Genomic DNA, 20,223 nt, shown 5'->3' with positions numbered 1-20,223 from the left:
TTAAAAACATTTTTGTTTTGAATTTTTAAAGAGACAGTAACAGTATTTTTTGTTTTCTATAAAATATATATATATATATATATATATATATATATATATATATATATATATATATATATATATATATATATATATATATATATATATATATATATTAATGGATATTGGAGCTGTGCAGAGTTTTACCTGCTCCATGTGTTTGGATGCTAATGTGGAACCACCAATCCCTTTCCGTCCCTCATGTATTGAGAGGGCTTTAAGTTTATAAGGAAAAGATTTTTCATAAACAAAATTTTTCAAAGGCGGATGATTCTCCGGGGTCTGACGAGATTCAGAGTATGCCGCAGCTTTCTCCCCTAGCGTCCCAAGATTTAACGCCTGCACAAGCAGTGCCCTGTACTTCTGCTCTAGCACCCGCTGGAGTTACCTTAAAGGACATAGCTGCGCTTATGTCTTCTACTATTTCTGATGCATTATCTGCCTTTCCTATATTACAAGGCAAACGTAAAAGGAAGGAGAAACATGTTGTCAGTGAGGTTTCTGATGCTATGGTGGCAATCTCGCATGTACCCTCCCAGGGAGCTGAGTTAGAGGGTATGGAGGTTCTATCAGAAGGCGAAATTTCAGATTCAGAAAGTTCAGTACCTTTGAAGATTTCTTCTTTTAAGATTATCTGCAAATCAGATAAAAAGAGAGGCGTTCTTACATTGTGTAAGAGACCTCTCCTTCCTGGGAGTGATTACTCCTGTTCCTGTACAGGAACACGGGCAGGGTTTTTATTCAAATCTGTTTGTAGTTCCCAAGAAGGAGGGAACTTTCATACCTATCTTAGACCTCAAGAGTCTGAACAAGTTTCTCAGAGTTCCATCTTTCAAGATGGAAACTATTCGTACCATTCTTCCTTTGATTCAGGAGGGTCAATTTATGGACTTAAATGATGCATATCTACATGTTCCTACCCACAGAGATCATCACAAGTTCCTAAGGTTTGCATTTCTGGACAGACACTTTCAGTTTGTGGCTCTTCCTTTCGGTCTGGCCACGGCACCCAGAATTTTCACAAAAGTTCTGGGGTCTCTACTGGCGGTTTTAAGACTGCGGGGCATTGCGGTGGTGCCTTATCTAGACGATATCCTAATCCAGGCGCCATCTTGTCAACAAGCAATGTCCCATACTGACGTTGTACTATCCTTCCTGAGAACTCACGGGTGGAAGGTGAATCTGGAGAAAAGTTCCTTAATCCCGAAAGCAAGGGTGACTTTCTTGGGAACGGTAATCGATTCTATATCTGAGGATTTTTCTGACAGAGGTCAGGAAATTAAAGATCCTAGATGCCTGTCGAGTTCTTCAGTCCAATCCTCGGCCGTCAGTGGCCCAATGCATGGAAGTAATCGGACTGATGGTGGCGGCAATGGACATCATCCCATTTGCTCGGGTTTCACCTCAGACCTCTGCAGTTAAACATGCTCAGGCTGTGGAATGGAGATTATGCAGACTTGTCTCCTCAACCCTGGAGCAAGAAACAAGGGATTGTCTTCAATGGTGGTTGTCTCTGGATCATCTATCCCAGGTAACATGCTTTCGCAGACTATCCTGGGTGATTGTGACAACGGATGCCAGCCATTTTAGGGTGGGGAGCTGTCTGGGGTCCTCTGAAGGCTCAGGGAGTGTGGACTCGGGCGGAGTCTGTTCTTCCTATAAACATCCTGGAGCTGAGAGCGATCTTCAATGCTCTTCTAGCCTGGCCTCAGTTGGCTTCGGCCCAGTTAATCAGATTCCAGACGGACAACATGACGACTGTGTCTTACATCAATCATCAGGGAGGAACAAGGAGTTCCTTAGCGATGACGGAGGTAGCCAAGATATTCTGGTGGGCGGAAGCCCATTCTTGCCACGTGTCGGCGATCCACATCCCAGGGGTGGACAACTGGGAGGCGGACTTTCTGAGCACGCAGACTTTTCATCCGGGAGAATGGGAACTCCATCCGGAAGTATTCTCCAACTTGATTCTCAAATGGGGTCGGCCGGAGTTAGATCTCATGGCATCTCGTCAGAATGCCAAGCTCCCGAGATACGGGTCAAGGTCCAGGGATCCTCAGGCGGAGCTGATAGATGCTCTAGCAGTTCCTTGGTCCTTCAGCCTAGCATATCTTTTTCCCCCGTTTTGCTCTTCTTCCTCGGGTCATTGCTCAAATCAGACAGGAGAAGGCATCAGTGATTCTCATTGCTCCGGCGTGGCCTCGCAGGATTTGGTATGCCGACATGGTGGACATGTCATCCCTGCCACATTGGAGACTGCCATTAAGGAAGGATCTTCTCATTCAAGGTCCCTTCCTTCATCCAAATCTAGTTTCTCTGAAGCTGACTGCTTGGAGATTGAACGCTTAGTTCTATCCAAGCAGGGTTTTTTCTGATTCGGTCATAGAAACCTTGATTCAGGCGCGTAAGCCTGTAACTAGGAAGATTTACTATAAGATATGGCGTAAATATCTTTATTGGTGTGAATCCAAAGGCTACTTATGGAATTCCCAGAATTTTGTCTGTTCTCCAAGAAGGATTGGAGAAGGGTTTATCGGCAAGTTCCCTAAAGGGTCAGATCTCTGCCTTATCTATTTTGTTACACAAACGTCTGGCTGATGTCCCAGATGTTCAATCTTTTTGTCAGGCCCTGGTTAGGATCAGGCCTGTGTTCAAACAGTTACTCCTCCATGGAGTCTGAATTTAGTTCTTAAAGTTCTTCAAGGGGTTCTGTTTGAGCCTATGCATTCCTTAGCTATTAAGTTGTTATCTTGGAAAGTTTTATTTCTTGTTATTTCTTCAGCTCGGAGAGTGTCTGAGCTTTAGGCGTTGCAATACAATTCTCCTTACCTTATTTTCCATTCGGATAAAGTTGTTTTACGTACTAAACTGGGGTTTCTTCCTAAGGTTGTTTCAGACAGGAACAGTAATCAGGAGATTGTTGTTCCTTCCTTGTGTCCTAATCCTTCTTCTCAGAAGGAGAGACTTCTACATAATTTGGACGTAGTGCGTGCTTTTGAAGTTTTACTTACAAGCGACTAAAGACTTTCGTCAGTCTTCTTCTCTGTTTGTAGTTTTTTCTGGAAAACATAGGGGTCAGAAAGCTACGGATACCTCTCTTTTTGGTTGAGTATCATCCGATTTGCATATGAGACTGCTGGACAGCAGCCTCCTGAAAGAGTAACGTCTCATTCCACTAGGGCTGTTGCTTCCTCATGGGCATTCAAAAATGAAGCTTCTGTGGAACACTTTTGCAAGGCAGCAACTTGGTCCTCTCTTCACACTTTTTCTAAATTTTACAAATTTGATACTTTTGCCTCTGCTGAGGCTGTTTTTTGGAGAAAGAAAGGTTCTTCAAGCAGTGGTGCCTTCTGTTTAGGTTCCCTGTCTTGTCCCTCCCTTATCATCAGTGTACTCTAGCTTTGGTATTGTTATCCCACAAGTAAGGATGATAATCCGTGGACTCATTGTGTCTTTAAAAAGAAAAGAGAATTTATGCTTACCTGATGATAAATTTGTTTCTTTTTAGACACAATGAGTCAACGGCCCACCCTGTTCTCTTGAGACAGATTGTTAATTTTTATAAACTTCAGACACCTCTGCACCTAGGCTTTTCCTTTCTCTTCCTAACTTCGGTCGACTGACTGGAGTGGGAGGGAGGGGAGGAGCTATATATACAGCTCTGCTGTGGTGCTCTTTGCCTCCTTCTGCTGACCAGGAGGTGAAATCCCACAGGTAAGGATGATGATCCATGGACTCATCTTGTCTAAAAAGAAACAAATTTATCAGGTAAGCATAAATTTTCTTTTTGCAATTCAGAAAGAGCATGTGCTATTAGACAGCTTTGCAATTTACTTCTATTATCTAATTTGTATTGTTCTCTTGGTGTTCTTTGTTGAAAAGGATACCTAGGTAGGCTCACGAGCTGCTGATTGGTGGCTGCACATAGATGCCTCATGTGATTGGCTCCCCCATGTGCATTGCTGCTTCTTCATCAGAGGATACCAAAAGAATGAAGCAAATTAGATAATAGAAGTAAATTGGAAAGTTGTTTAAAATTGTATGTTCTACCCGAACATTTCTAGGTTTCACGTCCCTTTTTAAATATGAGACTATATTCACCTTAATTTGTGTATGTTCTGTGTGCTGTCATTTAAGGAGTGAGTGTGGTGTGACTGGGCAGGGGTCTGTACATTTATATAATAGTTGCCGGGGGTTTGAAATGACGTATCCTAGGATTTGTGGAGTGTTTCATTAGCGTTCTATAAGAATGACAGGATATTACTGTGTGACATTAAGGGATATGTTTTGTATTCGGTATATAGCGTGCACCATGGAAGTCTCCAGCACGGACGTTCTCCCCCCAATGGACGAAGATTGGCTGGAAATTCTAATGGAGAAAAGTTTCACTGAAACAGAGGAAAGCACTCGCATGTGAGCAGCATTAATGATTATATTTCATTCTCTCTTCCCCTTGTGTCACATGTCACGTACTCATGATTCTGTCCCTCTCGGTACAGGACGCCTGTCCTTGCCCTGGTACCAGTTTTGTAGCCTGCAGTTTCTAATCTATTTATATCCTAATGGTAATAGGGTCATGAGAACGGTTATTGCGTTCAGCCCAAGGCGCTGGGAATTCGCTTGCTGTGGTGACATGAGCTATGTCTACTGGTTTATCACTTTAATTACTCAGCCAAAGAAATTAGCTTGATCAGTCTGACACCATCTTCCTGCAGAAAGAAACGCGTTGTCTGACTTTATCCCAAACTCGCTTCCTTTAACCTCTTTAGTGCCGAGACGTTTTTATCCTTGTGCCAGAGCTTTTAATTCATTGCTCCCTGTTACATTTACACATACATGTTACGTTATTTCTGGAAGGTACCCACACAAACTGTCTTATTCAGCAGAACAAGCATGTTAGAATATAACTGTAGTCTGCAAAAAATACCATAAAAGGGGAAATCACAACCACAGGAAATTCCAAAAAAACAACAACTTTGTGTCATTTTCTATGGTGTACATGATAAATAGCTGAAGTCATTGCTTTGTATTTCAAACAAACACACTTATTGGTCTCATATTTAGCATCAGTTCACCAACCAAAACACACAAATGTAGGATTTGATATAAATATTGCTTAAAGGGACAGTCTACTCCTGAATTGTTGTTGTTTAAAAAGATAGATCCCTTTTATTACCCATTTCCCAGTTTTTCATAACCAACACCGTTAAATTAATATACTTCTTGCATCTGTGATTACCTTGTATCTAAGCTTCTGCCGACTGCCCCCTTATTTCAGATATTTTAAGAGTTGCATTTTATCCAATCGGTGCCCTCTCAAAAGTAATTGCATGGGTGTGAGCACAGTTATCTATATGGAACACATGAGCTAACTCCCTCTAGCTGTGAAAATGTCAAATGGGTTCAGATAAGAGGCAGCCTTCAATGGCTTAGAAATTAGCATATGAGCCTACCTAGGTTTAGCTTTTAATTAATAATACCAAGAGAAATTTGATTATAAAAGAAAATTGGAAAGTTGTTTAAAATGACATGCCCCATCTGATTCATGAAAGTGTAATTTTGACTAGACTGTCCCTTTTAATAAAGATGAATAATTAAAAATCAAAGACCTATTTTTTACTTTCCAATTTATAAAATGTTTAACCCTCAGATATTAAATAGATTTTAGAATTAAACACAATTCTGATTTTTCCTATGGCATGGAGAGTCCATGACTTCATTCCAATTACTAGTGGGATATTCAACTCCTGACCAGCAGGAGGAGGCAAAGAGCACCCCAGCAAAGTTGTTAAGTATAACTTCCCTTACCCATAATTCCCAGTCATTCCCTTTGCCTCTATCAAGGGAGGATGTGTGAAGATGGTGTCTGAAGATATTTAAAGGGGCAGTCTACACCAGAATTTTTATTGTTTTAAAAGATAGATAATCCCTTTATTACCCATTTTCCAGTTTTGCATAACCAACACAGTTATAATAATATACTTTTAACCTCTGTGATTATCTTGTATCTAAGCCTCTGCAAACTGCCCCTTTTTTCAGTTCTTTTGACAAACTTGCAGTCTAGCCAATCAGTGCCTGCTCCCAATAACTTCTCGTGCACGAGCACAGTGTTATCTATATGAAATACGTGAACTAACACCCTCTAGTGGTGAAAAACTGTTAAAATGCAATCTGAAAAAGGTGGGCTTCAAGGTTTAAGAAATTAGCATATGAACCTCCTAGGTTAAGCTTTCAACTAAGAATACCAAGAGAACAAAGCAAAATTGGTGATAAAAGTAAATTGGAAAATTGTTTAAAATGACATGCTCTATCTGAATCATGAAAGTTTATTTTGGCCTAGACTGTCCTTTTTAATCCTTTTATATGGGTATTTTTCCCTGCAAGCAAGGATTGGGGCTATGCGGTGTCCATGACAATCTCTTTAGTTAGGTAATGGTGGCTATTAGCAGTTAGAAAGCGGTGAGGTTGTCTTTGCTTTATTTCTAACATTATTGCTACCCCTTATAAAAAGCCAGGGTTGGTTACTTTGTTCTTTCTTTTTCTACAGGTCCCTGTCATATTCCTCAGGGTCCCGTTCTTCAAAATGGGAAACTATTCAATTCTTTCATTGGTTCAGGAAGGTCAGTTCATAATGACCATAGACCTGAAGGATGTGTGTCTTCTTCTTCCCATTCACAGGGATCATCACCAGTTTCTGAGGTTTGCCTTTTTGATCTGGTAAGGATGTCATCTCTTCCATCTTGGAGTTTCCCTCTGAGGAAAGGACCTTCTACTTCAGGGTCCATTCCTCCATCCAAATCTGGATTCTTTGAAGCTGATTGCTTGGAGATTGAACGCCTAGTTTAATCTAGTCATGGTTTTTCTGAGGCGGTCATTGATTCCATGCTTCAGGCTCGTAAACCCGTTACTCACAGGATTTATCATAAGGTATGGTGTAAATACATTTATGGTGGAAATCTAAGGGTTTCTCCTGGAGCCGGGTGAGGATTCCCCGTATTTTATCCTTTCTTCAGGATGGTCTGGAGAAAGGGTTGTCAGTCAGTACTCTGAAGGGTCAGATATCTGCACTGTCTATTCTTTTGCACAAACGTCTGGCTGATTTGCCAGATGTTCAAGCTTTTGTTCTGGCCCTGGTCAGAATCAGGCCTGTGTTTTGATCCTGTTTTTCCTCCTTGGAGTCTTAACATTGTTCTTAAGGTTTTGCAGCAGGCTCCGTTTGAGCCGATGCATTCTGTTGATATTAAGTTGTTATCTTGGAAGGTTTTATATCTTCTTGCTATTTCTTCTGATCAGAGTGTCTGAGCTTTCGGCTCTGCAGTGTGATTCCCCATACCATATTTTTCATGCAGCTAAGGCGGTACTTTGTACTAAGTTAGGTTTTCTCCCTAAGCTTGTGTCGGATCGAAACATTAACCCCTTAGTGACCACAGCACTTTTCAATTTTACTGTTTGGGACCAGGGCTATTCTTACTCATTTACTGTACCCACACACATTATATGCCATTTTTCTCGCCATTAAAGGGAAATGATACTCATATGCTAATTCACTTGAAACTGATGCAGTATAACTGTAAAAAGCTGACAGGAAAATATCATCTGAGCATCTCTATGTAAAAAAGGAAGATATTTTACCTCACAATCTCCTCAGCTCAGCAGAGTAAGTTCTGTGTAAAAAGTTATACTCAGCTGCTCCCAGCTGCAGGTAAAAATAAAAAAAAAAAATGAAGAAATGAACAGCAGCCAATCAGCATCAGCAGTGCTGAGGTCATGAACTCTTACTGTGATCTCATGAGATTTCACTTAACTCTCATGAGATTTCATAGTAAGCTTCCTTTACCTGATTGGTGAAATAATATGAGAGTTCACGATGCTCATCCCTTCAGATGTCCCAGGACAGACACACTACAAGCAGCACCATTTTATTTATTTTTTATTTTCTTCTCTCAAAATTAGCGATATACATTGTAACACTGATACCTGTCAGGAATCCCTGAATAACCCTTCACATGTGTATATTTTTTTTTTTTTTATTTTTTTAGTAGACAACCCAAAGTATTGATCTAGGCCCATTTTTGGTATATTTCATGCCACCATTTCACCGCCAAATGCGATCAAATAAAAAAAAAATTAGTTCACTTTTTCACTAACTTTAGGTTTTTCACTGAAATTTATTTACAAACCGCTTGTGCAATTATGGCAGACATATATGGCTTTGGCATTGCTTTTTGGTAATTAGAAGGCCACTAAATGCCGCTGCCCACCACACTTGCATTGTGCCCAGCAGTTAAGGGGTTAATTAGGTAGTTTGTAGGGTTAATTTTAGCTTTAGTGTAGAGATCGGCCTCCCACCTGACACATCCCACCCTCTGATCCCCCCCCGACCCCCCTCTAACAGCTCTCTTCCTTCCCCCACCTCACAATTGTCACCCCCATCTTAAGTACTGGCAGAATGTCTGTCAGTATGAAAATAAAAGCCTTTCTATTTTTTTATTTATATATTTTATATGAAGTGTAGGATCGCCTCCCCCCTCGACCTATTGGCTACCATCTTAGGTACTGGCAGCTGTCTGCCAGTACCCAGTTTACTAACAAATTTGCCCTTTTATTTTTTCTAAAATGTTTTATAAACACCCTATTTTCTGTAGTGTAGCTTCCTCACCCCTCCCAGATCCCTTTCCAACAATTCCCTCCCCCCCCCCCCCCTTTGGCTTAAAATTGATGACCGTGCACACGCGCTCTCCCGAGCCCTGCCCCGCCTCCTTCCGAGCTCATGGACATTTGATAACAGGATCCAGAACTCACAATGGTGATGGGCCACCCAGCCGCCATTGAGGCATCACTGCAATACCTTGAAAGCGGCTGTTTTTGTAGGACGTACCCTGTATGTCCTTGGTCGTTAAGGGGTTAATCAGGAAATTGTGGTTCCTTCCTTTTGTCCTAAATCCTTCTTCTCAGGAGGGGGGGGGGGGGGGCTGTGTATTAATGCACATGCTTTGTATGGGATATCTAACAAGCACATATATTAGTGACGTTATATAGTGTGTATTAATGCTTATGGTTTGTATGGGATATCTAACTAGCATATATATTAGTGATGGTTATATAGTGTGTATTAATGCTTATGGTTTGTATGGGATATCTAACTAGCACATATATTAGTGACGTTATATAGTGTGTATTAATGCTTATGGTTTGTATGGGATATCTAACTAGCATATATATTAGTGATGGTTATATAGTGTGTATTAATGCTTATGGTTTGTATGGGATATCTAACAAGCACGTATATTAGTGATGGTTATATAGTGTGTATTAATGCTTATGGTTTGTATGGGATATCTAACTAGCATATATATTAGTGATGGTTATATAGTGTGTATTAATGCTTATGGTTTGTATGGGATATCTAACAAGCACGTATATTAGTGATGGTTATATAGTGTGTATTAATGCTTATGGTTTGTATGGGATATCTAACTAGCATATATATTAGTGATGGTTATATAGTGTGTATTAATGCTTATGGTTTGTATGGGATATCTAACTAGCACATATATTAGTGATGGTTATATAGTGTGTATTAATGCTTATGGTTTGTATGGGATATCTAACTAGCACATATATTAGTGATGGTTATATAGTGTTTATTAATGCTTATGGTTTGTATGGGATATCTAACATGCACATATATTAGTGATGGTTATATAGTGTGTATTAATGCTTATGGTTTGTATGGGATATCTAACAAGCACGTATATTAGTGATGGTTATATAGTGTGTATTAATGCTTATGGTTTGTATGGGATATCTAACATGCACATATATTAGTGATGGTTATATAGTGTGTATTAATGCTTATGGTTTGTATGGGCTATCTAACAAGCACGTATATTAGTGACGTTATATAGTGTGTATTAATGCTTATGGTTTGTATGGGATATCTAACTAGCACATATATTAGTGATGGTTATATAGTGTGTACTAATGCTTATGGTTTGTATGGGATATCTAACAAGCACGTATATTAGTGATGGTTATATAGTGTGTATTAATGCTTATGGTTTGTATGGGATATCTAACAAGCACGTATATTAGTGATGGTTATATAGTCTGTATTAATGCTTATGGTTTGTATGGGATATCTAACTAGCATATATATTAGTGATGGTTATATAGTGTGTATTAATGCTTATGGTTTGTATGGGATATCTAACTAGCTCGTATATTAGTGATGGTTATATAGTGTGTATTAATGCTTATGGTTTGTATGGGATTTCTCCTGTTAAGTGTGGTCAGTCCACGGGTCATCATTACTTCTGGGATATTAACTCCTCCCCAACAGGAAGTGCAAGAAGATCACCCAAGCAGAGCTGCTATATAGCTCCTCCCCGCTACGTCACACCCAGTCATTCTCTTGCACCCAACTAATAGATAGGATGTGTGAGAGGACTGTGGTGATTATACTTAGTTTTTATATCTTCAATCAAAAGTTTGTTATTTTAAAACAGCACCGGAGTGTGTTGTTCCTTCTCAGGTAGAATTTGAAGAAGAATCTACCTGAGTTTTTGGATGATTTTAGCCGGCGTAGCTAAAATTCATTTTGCTGTTCTCGGCCATTCTGAGGAGTGAGGTAAACTTCAGATCAGGGGACAGCGGGCAGGTTCCCCTGCAAAGAGGTATGTTGCAGTATATTATTTTCTGAGGAATGGAATTGACTAAGAATATACTGCCAATACCAATATAATGTAAGTTCAGCCTTAAATGCAGTAGTAGCAACTGGTATCAGGCTGTTTATGTATATATGTGTACACTTCAGTATTCTGGGGAATGGCACTTCTCTGGGTAATACTATATGCATATAATCTTTAGCCTTACTTGCAGTGGGAACGTCTAGCAACAGGCTGTTTAATGACATTTCATGATATTTAATTTTAAACGTTTTTGCTGGCATGCTAAATTGTTTAAATATCTGAGGTACTGGGTGAAAAATTGTTTTTGGGCACTGTTTTTCCACTTGGCTGTCGTTTATTTTAATTTGAGACAGTTTACTGAGCTTCCTTCACTGCTGAGGGTGAGGGGCCTATTTTGGCGCTTTTGCTACGCATCAGAAATTCAGTCAAAAGTCTTTTTCTCTTCCTGCATGATCCGGATCGTCTCTACAGAGCTCAAGGGTCTTCAAAAATTATTTTGAGGGAGGTAATCACTCACAGCAGACCTGTGAGATTGTGCTTTGACTGTGATAAAAAACGTTTATATTTTGTACATTTGTTTCTCTGCTATTAAGGGTTAGTTATCCATTGCTAATGGGGGCAATCCTTTGCTAAATTTATGCTTTTACTGGGAAAAATCTGATTGTTATAATTTTTCCGGTTTCTTATTATTAAACTGTCATCATTTTTTTCTGTGCTTCTTAAAGGCACAGTGCGTTTTTCATATTACTTGTAATTTGAGTGAAAAGTATTTCCAAGCTTGCTAGTTTAATTGCTAGTTTGTTAAACATGTCTGATTCAGAGGAATATCTCTGTGCTATATGTGCAAAAGCCAAGGTGGAGCCCAATAGAAATTTATGTACTAATTGCATTGATGCTACTTTGAATAAAAGTCATTCTGTACAAATTGAACATCATTCACCAAACAACGAGGGGGAAGTTATGCCGACTAACTTGCCTCACGTGTCAGTACCTGCATCTCCCGCTCGGGAGGTGCGTGATATTGTAACGCCGAGTACTTCAGGGCGGCCATTACAAATCACACTACAGGACATGGCTAATGTTATGACTGAAGTTTTGTCTAAATTACCAGAACTTAGAGGTAAGCGAGATCACTCTGGGGTGAGAACAGAGTGCGCTGACAATATTAGGGCCATGTCAGATACTGCGTCACAATTTGCAGAACCTGAGGACGGAGAGCTTCATTCTGCAGGTGACGGATCTGATCCAAATAAACTGGATTCAGACATTTCAAATTTTAAGTTTAAGCTGGAAAACCTCCGTGTATTACTAGGGGAGGTCTTAGCGGCTCTGAATGATTGTAACACAGTTGCAATACCAGAGAAAATGTGTAGGTTGGATAAATATTTTGCGGTACTGACGTTTTTCCAATACCTAAGAGACTTACTGAAATTGTTACTAAGGAGTGGGATAGACCCGGTGTGCCTTTCTCACCCCCTCCTATATTCAGAAAAATGTTTCCAATAGACACCACCACACGGGACTTATGGCAAACGGTCCCTAAGGTGGAGGGAGCAGTTTCTACTTTAGCTAAGCGTACCACTATCCCGGTGGAGGATAGCTGCGCCTTTTCAGATCCAATGGATAAAAAATTAGAGGGTTACCTTAAGAAAATGTTTGTTCAACAAGGTTTTATATTGCAACCCCTTGCATGCATTGCGCCTGTCACGGCTGCAGGAGCATTTTGGTTTGAGTCTCTGGAAGAGACCCTTGAATCAGCTCCATTGGATGAGATTACACACAAGCTTAAAACCCTTAAGCTAGCTAATTCATTTATTTCTGATGCCGTAGTACACTTAACTAAACTTACGGCTAAGAATTCCGGATTCGCCATTCAGGCACGCAGAGCGCTGTGGCTAAAATCCTGGTCAGCTGATGTAACTTCTAAATCTAAATTGCTTAACATACCTTTCAAAGGGCAGACCTTATTCGGGCCCGGTTTGAAGGAAATTATCGCTGACATTACAGGAGGTAAAGGCCATGCCCTGCCTCAAGACAGAGCCAAACCTAGGGCTAGACAGTCTAATTTTCGTGCCTTTCGTAACTTCAAGGCAGGAGCAGCATCAACTTCCTCTGCACCAAAACAGGAAGGAGCTGTTGCTCGATACAGACAAGGCTGGAAACCTAACCAGTCCTGGAACAAGGGCAAGCAGGCCAGAAAACCTGCTGCTGCCCCTAAGACAGCATGAAGGGAGGGCCCCCGATCCGGGAACGGATCTAGTGGGGGGCAGACTCTCTCTCTTCGCCCAGGCTTGGGCAAGAGATGTCCAGGATCCCTGGGCGTTAGAGATCATATCTCAGGGATATCTTCTGGACTTCAAAGCCTCTCCCCCAAAAGGGAGATTTCATCTTTCAAGGTTGTCAACAAACCAGATAAAGAAAGAGGCGTTTCTACGCTGTGTACAAGATCTTTTACTAATGGGAGTGATCCATCCGGTTCCGCGGTCGGGACACGGACAAGGGTTTTACTGAAATCTGTTTGTGGTTCCCAAGAAAGAAGGAACCTTCAGACCAATCTTGGATTTAAAGATCCTAAACAAATTCCTAAGAGTTCCATCGTTCAAAATGGAAACTATTCGGACAATCTTACCCATGATCCAAAATTGTCAGTACATGACCACAGTGGATTTAAAGGATGCCTACCTTCATATACCGATTCACAAAGATCATTACCGGTATCTAAGGTTTGCCTTCCTAGACAGGCATTACCAGTTTGTAGCTCTTCCATTCGGGTTGGCTACGGCTCCAAGAATCTTCACAAAGGTTCTGGGCTCTCTTCTGGCGGTGCTAAGGCCGCGAGGAATTTCGGTGGCTCCGTACCTAGACGACATTCTGATACAAGCGTCAAGCTTTCAAACTGCCAGGTCTCATACGGAGTTAGTACTGGCATTTCTAAGGTCGCATGGGTGGAAGGTGAATGTAGAGAAGAGTTCTCTCTTACCACTCACAAGGGTTCCCTTCTTGGGGACTCTTATAGACTCTGTAGAAATGAAGATTTACCTGACAGAAGACAGGTTAACAAAGCTTCAAAATGCTTGACGTGTCCTTCATTCCATTCAACACCCGTCAGTGGCTCAATGCATGGAGGTAATCGGCTTAATGGTAGCGGCAATGGACATAGTACCCTTTGCACGCCTACATCTCAGACCGCTGCAATTATGCATGCTAAGTCAGTGGAATGGGGATTACTCAGATTTGTCCCCTATTCTGAATCTGGATCAAGAGACCAGAAATTCTCTTCTATGGTGGCTTTCTCGGCCACATCTGTCCAGGGGGATGCCATTCAGCAGACCAGATTGGACAATTGTAACAACAGACGCCAGCCTACTAGGTTGGGGCGCTCTCTGGATTTCCCTGAAGGCTCTGGGATCATGGACTCGGGAGGAGAGTCTCCTTCCAATAAACATTCTGGAATTGAGAGCAGTTCTCAATGCCCTTCTGGCTTGGCCTCAGTTAACAACTCGGGGGTTCATCAGGTTTCAGTCGGACAACATCACGACTGTAGCTTACATCAACCATCAAGGAGGGACAAGAAGCTCCCTAGCGATGATGGAAGTATCAAAGATAATTCGCTGGGCAGAGTCTCACTCTTGCCACCTGTCAGCGATCCACATTCCTGGAGTGGAGAACTGGGAGGCGGATTTCCTAAGTCGTCAGACTTTTCATCCGGGGGAGTGGGAACTTCATCCGGAGGTCTTTGCCCAAATACTTCGACTTTGGGGCAAACCAGAGAGAGATCTCATGGCGTCTCGCCACAACGCCAAGCTTCCTTGTTACGGGTCCAGGTCCAGGGACCCGGGAGCGGTCCTGGTAGATGCTTTGACAGCACCTTGGACCTTCGGGATGGCCTATGTGTTTCCACCCTTCCCGATGCTTCCTCGATTGATTGCCAGGATCAAACAGGAGAGAGCATCGGTGATTCTAATAGCGCCTGCGTGGCCACGCAGGACCTGGTATGCAGATCTAGTGGACATGTCATCCTGTCCACCTTGGTCTCTGCCTCTGAGACAGGACCTTCTAATTCAGGGTCCTTTCAAACATCAAAATCTAATTTCTCTGAAGCTGACTGCTTGGAAATTGAACGCTTGATTTTATCAAAGCGTGGTTTTTCGGAGTCAGTTATTGATACCTTAATACAGGCTAGGAAGCCTGTTATCAGAAAGATTTACCATAAAATATGGCGTAAATACTTACATTGGTGCGAATCCAAGAGTTACTCATGGAGTAAAGTTAGGATTCCTAGGATATTGTCTTTTCTACAAGAAGGTTTAGAAAAGGGTTTATCTGCTAGTTCCTTAAAGGGACAGATCTCAGCTCTGTCCATTCTTTTACACAAGCGTCTGTCAGAAGTTCCAGGCGTTCAGGCTTTTTGCCAGGCTTTGGCCAGGATTAAGCCTGTGTTTAAAACTGTTGCTCCACCATGGAGCTTAAATTTAGTTCTTAACGTTTTACAGGGTGTTCCGTTTGAACCCCTTCATTCCATTGATATCAAGCTGTTATCTTGGAAAGTTCTGTTTTTAATGGCTATTTCCTCGGCTCGTAGAGTCTCTGAGTTATCAGCCTTACACTGTGATTCTCCGTATCTGATTTTTCATTCAGATAAGGTTGTTCTGCGTACTAAACCTGGGTTCTTACCTAAGGTTGTCACTAACAAGAATATCAATCAAGAGATTGTTGTGCCATCATTGTGTCCGAATCCTTCTTCAAAGAAGGAACGACTTCTGCACAATCTAGATGTAGTTCGTGCCCTGAAATTTTATTTACAGGCAACTAAAGATTTTCGCCAAACTTCTTCCCTGTTTGTCGTTTATTCTGGACAGAGGAGAGGTCAAAAAGCTTCTGCTACCTCTCTCTCTTTTTGGCTTCGTAGCATAATACGTTTAGCCTATGAGACTGCTGGACAGCAGCCTCCTGAAAGAATTACAGCTCATTCTACTAGAGCTGTGGCTTCCACTTGGGCCTTTAAGAATGAGGCCTCTGTTGAACAGATTTGCAAGGCTGCAACTTGGTCTTCTCTTCATACTTTTTCCAAATTTTCCAAATTTGACACTTTTGCTTCTTCGGAGGCTGTTTTTGGGAGAAAGGTACTTCAGGCAGTGGTTCCTTCCGTATAAAGATCCTGCCTGTCCCTCCCGTCATCCGTGTACTTTAGCTTTGGTATTGGTATCCCAGAAGTAATGATGACCCGTGGACTGACCACACTTAACAGGAGAAAACATAATTTATGCTTACCTGATAAATTCCTTTCTCCTGTAGTGTGGTCAGTCCACGGCCCGCCCTGTTTTTTATGGCAGGTCTAAATTTTAAATTATACTCCAGTCACCACTGCACCCTATAGTTTCTCCTTTCTCGTTTGGTTCTTGGTCGAATGACTGGGTGTGACGTAGAGGGGAGGAGCTATATAGCAGCTCTGCTTGGGTGATCCTCTTGCACTTCCTGTTGGGGAGGAGTTAATATCCCAGAAGTAATGATGACCCGTGGACTGACCACACTACAGGAGAAAGGAATTTATCAGGTAAGCATAAATTATGTTATCTAACAAGCACGTATATTAGTGATGGTTATATAGTGTGTATTAATGCTTATGGTTTGTATGGGATATCTAACAAGCACGTATATTAGTGATGGTTATATAGTGTGTATTAATGCTTATGGTTTGTATGGGATATCTAACAAGCACGTATATTAGTGATGGTTATATAGTGTGTATTAATGCTTATGGTTTGTATGGGATATCTAACAAGCACATATATTAGTGACGTTATATAGTGTGTATTAATGCTTATGGTTTGTATGGGATATCTAACAAGCACGTATATTAGTGATGGTTATATAGTGTGTATTAATGCTTATGGTTTGTATGGGATATCTAACAAGCACGTATATTAGTGACGTTATATAGTGTGTATTAATACTTATGGTTTGTATGGGATATATAACAAGCACATATATTAGTGATGGTTATATAGTGTGTATTAATGCTTATGGTTTGTATGGGATATCTAACAAGCACATATATTAGTGATGGTTATATAGTGTGTATTAATGCTTATGGTTTGTATGGGATATCTAACAAGCACATATATTAGTGATGGTTATATAGTGTTTATTAATGCTTATGGTTTGTATGGGATATCTAACAAGCACGTATATTAGTGATGGTTATATAGTGTGTATTAATACTTATGGTTTGTATGGGATATATAACAAGCACGTATATTAGTGATGGTTATATAGTGTGTATTAATGCTTATGGTTTGTATGGGATATCTAACAAGCACGTATATTAGTGATGGTTATATAGTGTGTATTAATGCTTATGGTTTGTATGGGATATCTAACTAGCACATATATTAGTGATGGTTATATAGTGTGTATTAATGCTTATGGTTTGTATGGGATATCTAACAAGCACGTATATTAGTGACGTTATATAGTGTGTATTAATGCTTATGGTTTGTATGGGATATCTAACAAGCACGTATATTAGTGATGGTTATATAGTGTGTATTAATGCTTATGGTTTGTATGGGATATCTAACAAGCACGTATATTAGTGACGTTATATAGTGTGTATTAATACTTATGGTTTGTATGGGATATCTAACAAGCACGTATATTAGTGACGTTATATAGTGTGTATTAATACTTATGGTTTGTATGGGATATATAACAAGCACGTATATTAGTGACGTTATATAGTGTGTATTAATGCTTATGGTTTGTATGGGATATCTAACAAGCACGTATATTAGTGACGTTATATAGTGTGTATTAATGCTTATGGTTTGTATGGGATATCTAACTAGCACGTATATTAGTGATGGTTATATAGTGTGTATTAATGCTTATGGTTTGTATGGGATATCTAACAAGCACATATATTAGTGACGTTATATAGTGTGTATTAATGCTTATGGTTTGTATGGGATATCTAACAAGCACATATATTAGTGATGGTTATATAGTGTTTATTAATGCTTATGGTTTGTATGGGATATCTAACAAGCACATATATTAGTGACGTTATATAGTGTGTATTAATGGTTATGGTTTGTATGGGATATCTAACAAGCACGTATATTAGTGATGGTTATATAGTGTGTATTAATGCTTATGGTTTGTATGGGATATCTAACTAGCACATATATTAGTGATGGTTATATAGTGTGTATTAATGCTTATGGTTTGTATGGGATATCTAACAAGCACATATATTAGTGATGGTTATATAGTGTGTATTAATGCTTATGGTTTGTATGGGATATCTAACTAGCACATATATTAGTGATGGTTATATAGTGTGTATTAATGCTTATGGTTTGTATGGGATATCTAACAAGCACGTATATTAGTGATGGTTATATAGTGTGTATTAATGCTTATGGTTTGTATGGGATATCTAACAAGCACGTATATTAGTGATGGTTATATAGTGTGTATTAATGCTTATGGTTTGTATGGGATATCTAACAAGCACGTATATTAGTGATGGTTATATAGTGTGTATTAATGCTTATGGTTTGTATGGGATATCTAACAAGCACATATATTAGTGATGGTTATATAGTGTGTATTAATGCTTATGGTTTGTATGGGATATCTAACAAGCACGTATATTAGTGATGGTTATATAGTGTGTATTAATACTTATGGTTTGTATGGGATATCTAACAAGCACGTATATTAGTGATGGTTATATAGTGTGTATTAATACTTATGGTTTGTATGGGATATCTAACAAGCACGTATATTAGTGATGGTTATATAGTGTGTATTAATGCTTATGGTTTGTATGGGATATCTAACAAGCACGTATATTAGTGATGGTTATATAGTGTGTATTAATACTTATGGTTTGTATGGGATATCTAACAAGCACATATATTAGTGACGTTATATAGTGTGTATTAATGCTTATGGTTTGTATGGGATATCTAACTTGCATATATATTAGTGATGGTTATATAGTGTTTATTAATGCTTATGGTTTGTATGGGATATCTAACAAGCACGTATATTAGTGACGTTATATAGTGTGTATTAATGCTTATGGTTTGTATGGGATATCTAACAAGCACGTATATTAGTGATGGTTATATAGTGTGTATTAATACACATGGTTTGTATGGGATATCTAACTAGCACATATATTAGTGATGGTTATATAGTGTGTATTAATGCTTATGGTTTGTATGGGATATCTAACAAGCACGTATATTAGTGATGGTTATATAGTGTGTATTAATGCTTATGGTTTGTATGGGATATCTAACAAGCACGTATATTAGTGATGGTTATATAGTGTGTATTAATGCTTATGGTTTGTATGGGATATCTAACAAGCACATATATTAGTGATGGTTATATAGTGTGTATTAATGCTTATGGTTTGTATGGGATATCTAACAAGCACGTATATTAGTGATGGTTATATAGTGTGTATTAATGCTTATGGTTTGTATGGGATATCTAACTAGCACATATATATGACGTTATATAGTGTGTATTAATGCTTATGGTTTGTATGGGATATCTAACAAGCACATATATATGACGTTATATAGTGTGTATTAATGCTTATGGTTTGTATGGGATATCTAACAAGCACATATATTAGTGATGGTTATATAGTGTGTATTAATGCTTATGGTTTGTATGGGATATATAACAAGCACGTATATTAGTGATGGTTATATAGTGTGTATTAATGCTTATGGTTTGTATGGGATATCTAACTAGCACGTATATTAGTGATGGTTATATAGTGTGTATTAATGCTTATGGTTTGTATGGGATATCTAACAAGCACGTATATTAGTGATGGTTATATAGTGTGTATTAATGCTTATGGTTTGTATGGGATATCTAACAAGCACGTATATTAGTGATGGTTATATAGTGTGTATTAATACACATGGTTTGTATGGGATATCTAACAAGCACGTATATTAGTGACGTTATATAGTGTGTATTAATGCTTATGGTTTGTATGGGATATCTAACAAGCACATATATTAGTGATGGTTATATAGTGTGTATTAATGCTTATGGTTTGTATGGGATATCTAACAAGCACGTATATTAGTGATGGTTATATAGTGTGTATTAATGCTTATGGTTTGTATGGGATATCTAACTAGCACATATATTAGTGATGGTTATATAGTGTGTATTAATGCTTATGGTTTGTATGGGATATCTAACAAGCACATATATTAGTGATGGTTATATAGTGTGTATTAATGCTTATGGTTTGTATGGGATATCTAACAAGCACGTATATTAGTGATGGTTATATAGTGTGTATTAATGCTTATGGTTTGTATGGGATATCTAACAAGCACGTATATTAGTGATGGTTATATAGTGTGTATTAATACACATGTTTTGTATGGGATATCTAACAAGCACGTATATTAGTGATGGTTATATAGTGTGTATTAATGCTTAT

General features: G+C 39.3%; 1 protein-coding gene across 1 annotated transcript in view; it reads left to right on the top strand.

Moving 5' to 3' along the window:
* The first annotated feature begins 4,349 nt into the window (after positions 1-4,349).
* The window catches only part of DNA2 (DNA replication helicase/nuclease 2), a 545,240-nt gene continuing 529,366 nt past the window's right edge, over positions 4,350-20,223 (top strand). Inside the window, exon 1 of the mRNA XM_053691839.1 lies at positions 4,350-4,452. Within this exon, the coding sequence (XP_053547814.1) occupies positions 4,352-4,452 (101 nt within the window). The 5' untranslated portion in view covers positions 4,350-4,351. The remainder of the gene's footprint in view (positions 4,453-20,223) is intronic.

The sequence above is a fragment of the Bombina bombina genome, chromosome 9 (assembly GCF_027579735.1).
Source record: "Bombina bombina isolate aBomBom1 chromosome 9, aBomBom1.pri, whole genome shotgun sequence".
Classification (NCBI taxonomy): domain Eukaryota; kingdom Metazoa; phylum Chordata; class Amphibia; order Anura; family Bombinatoridae; genus Bombina; species Bombina bombina.
The sequence above is the reverse complement of the archived record's forward strand: the minus strand, read 5'-3'. Positions and strand labels throughout refer to the sequence as shown.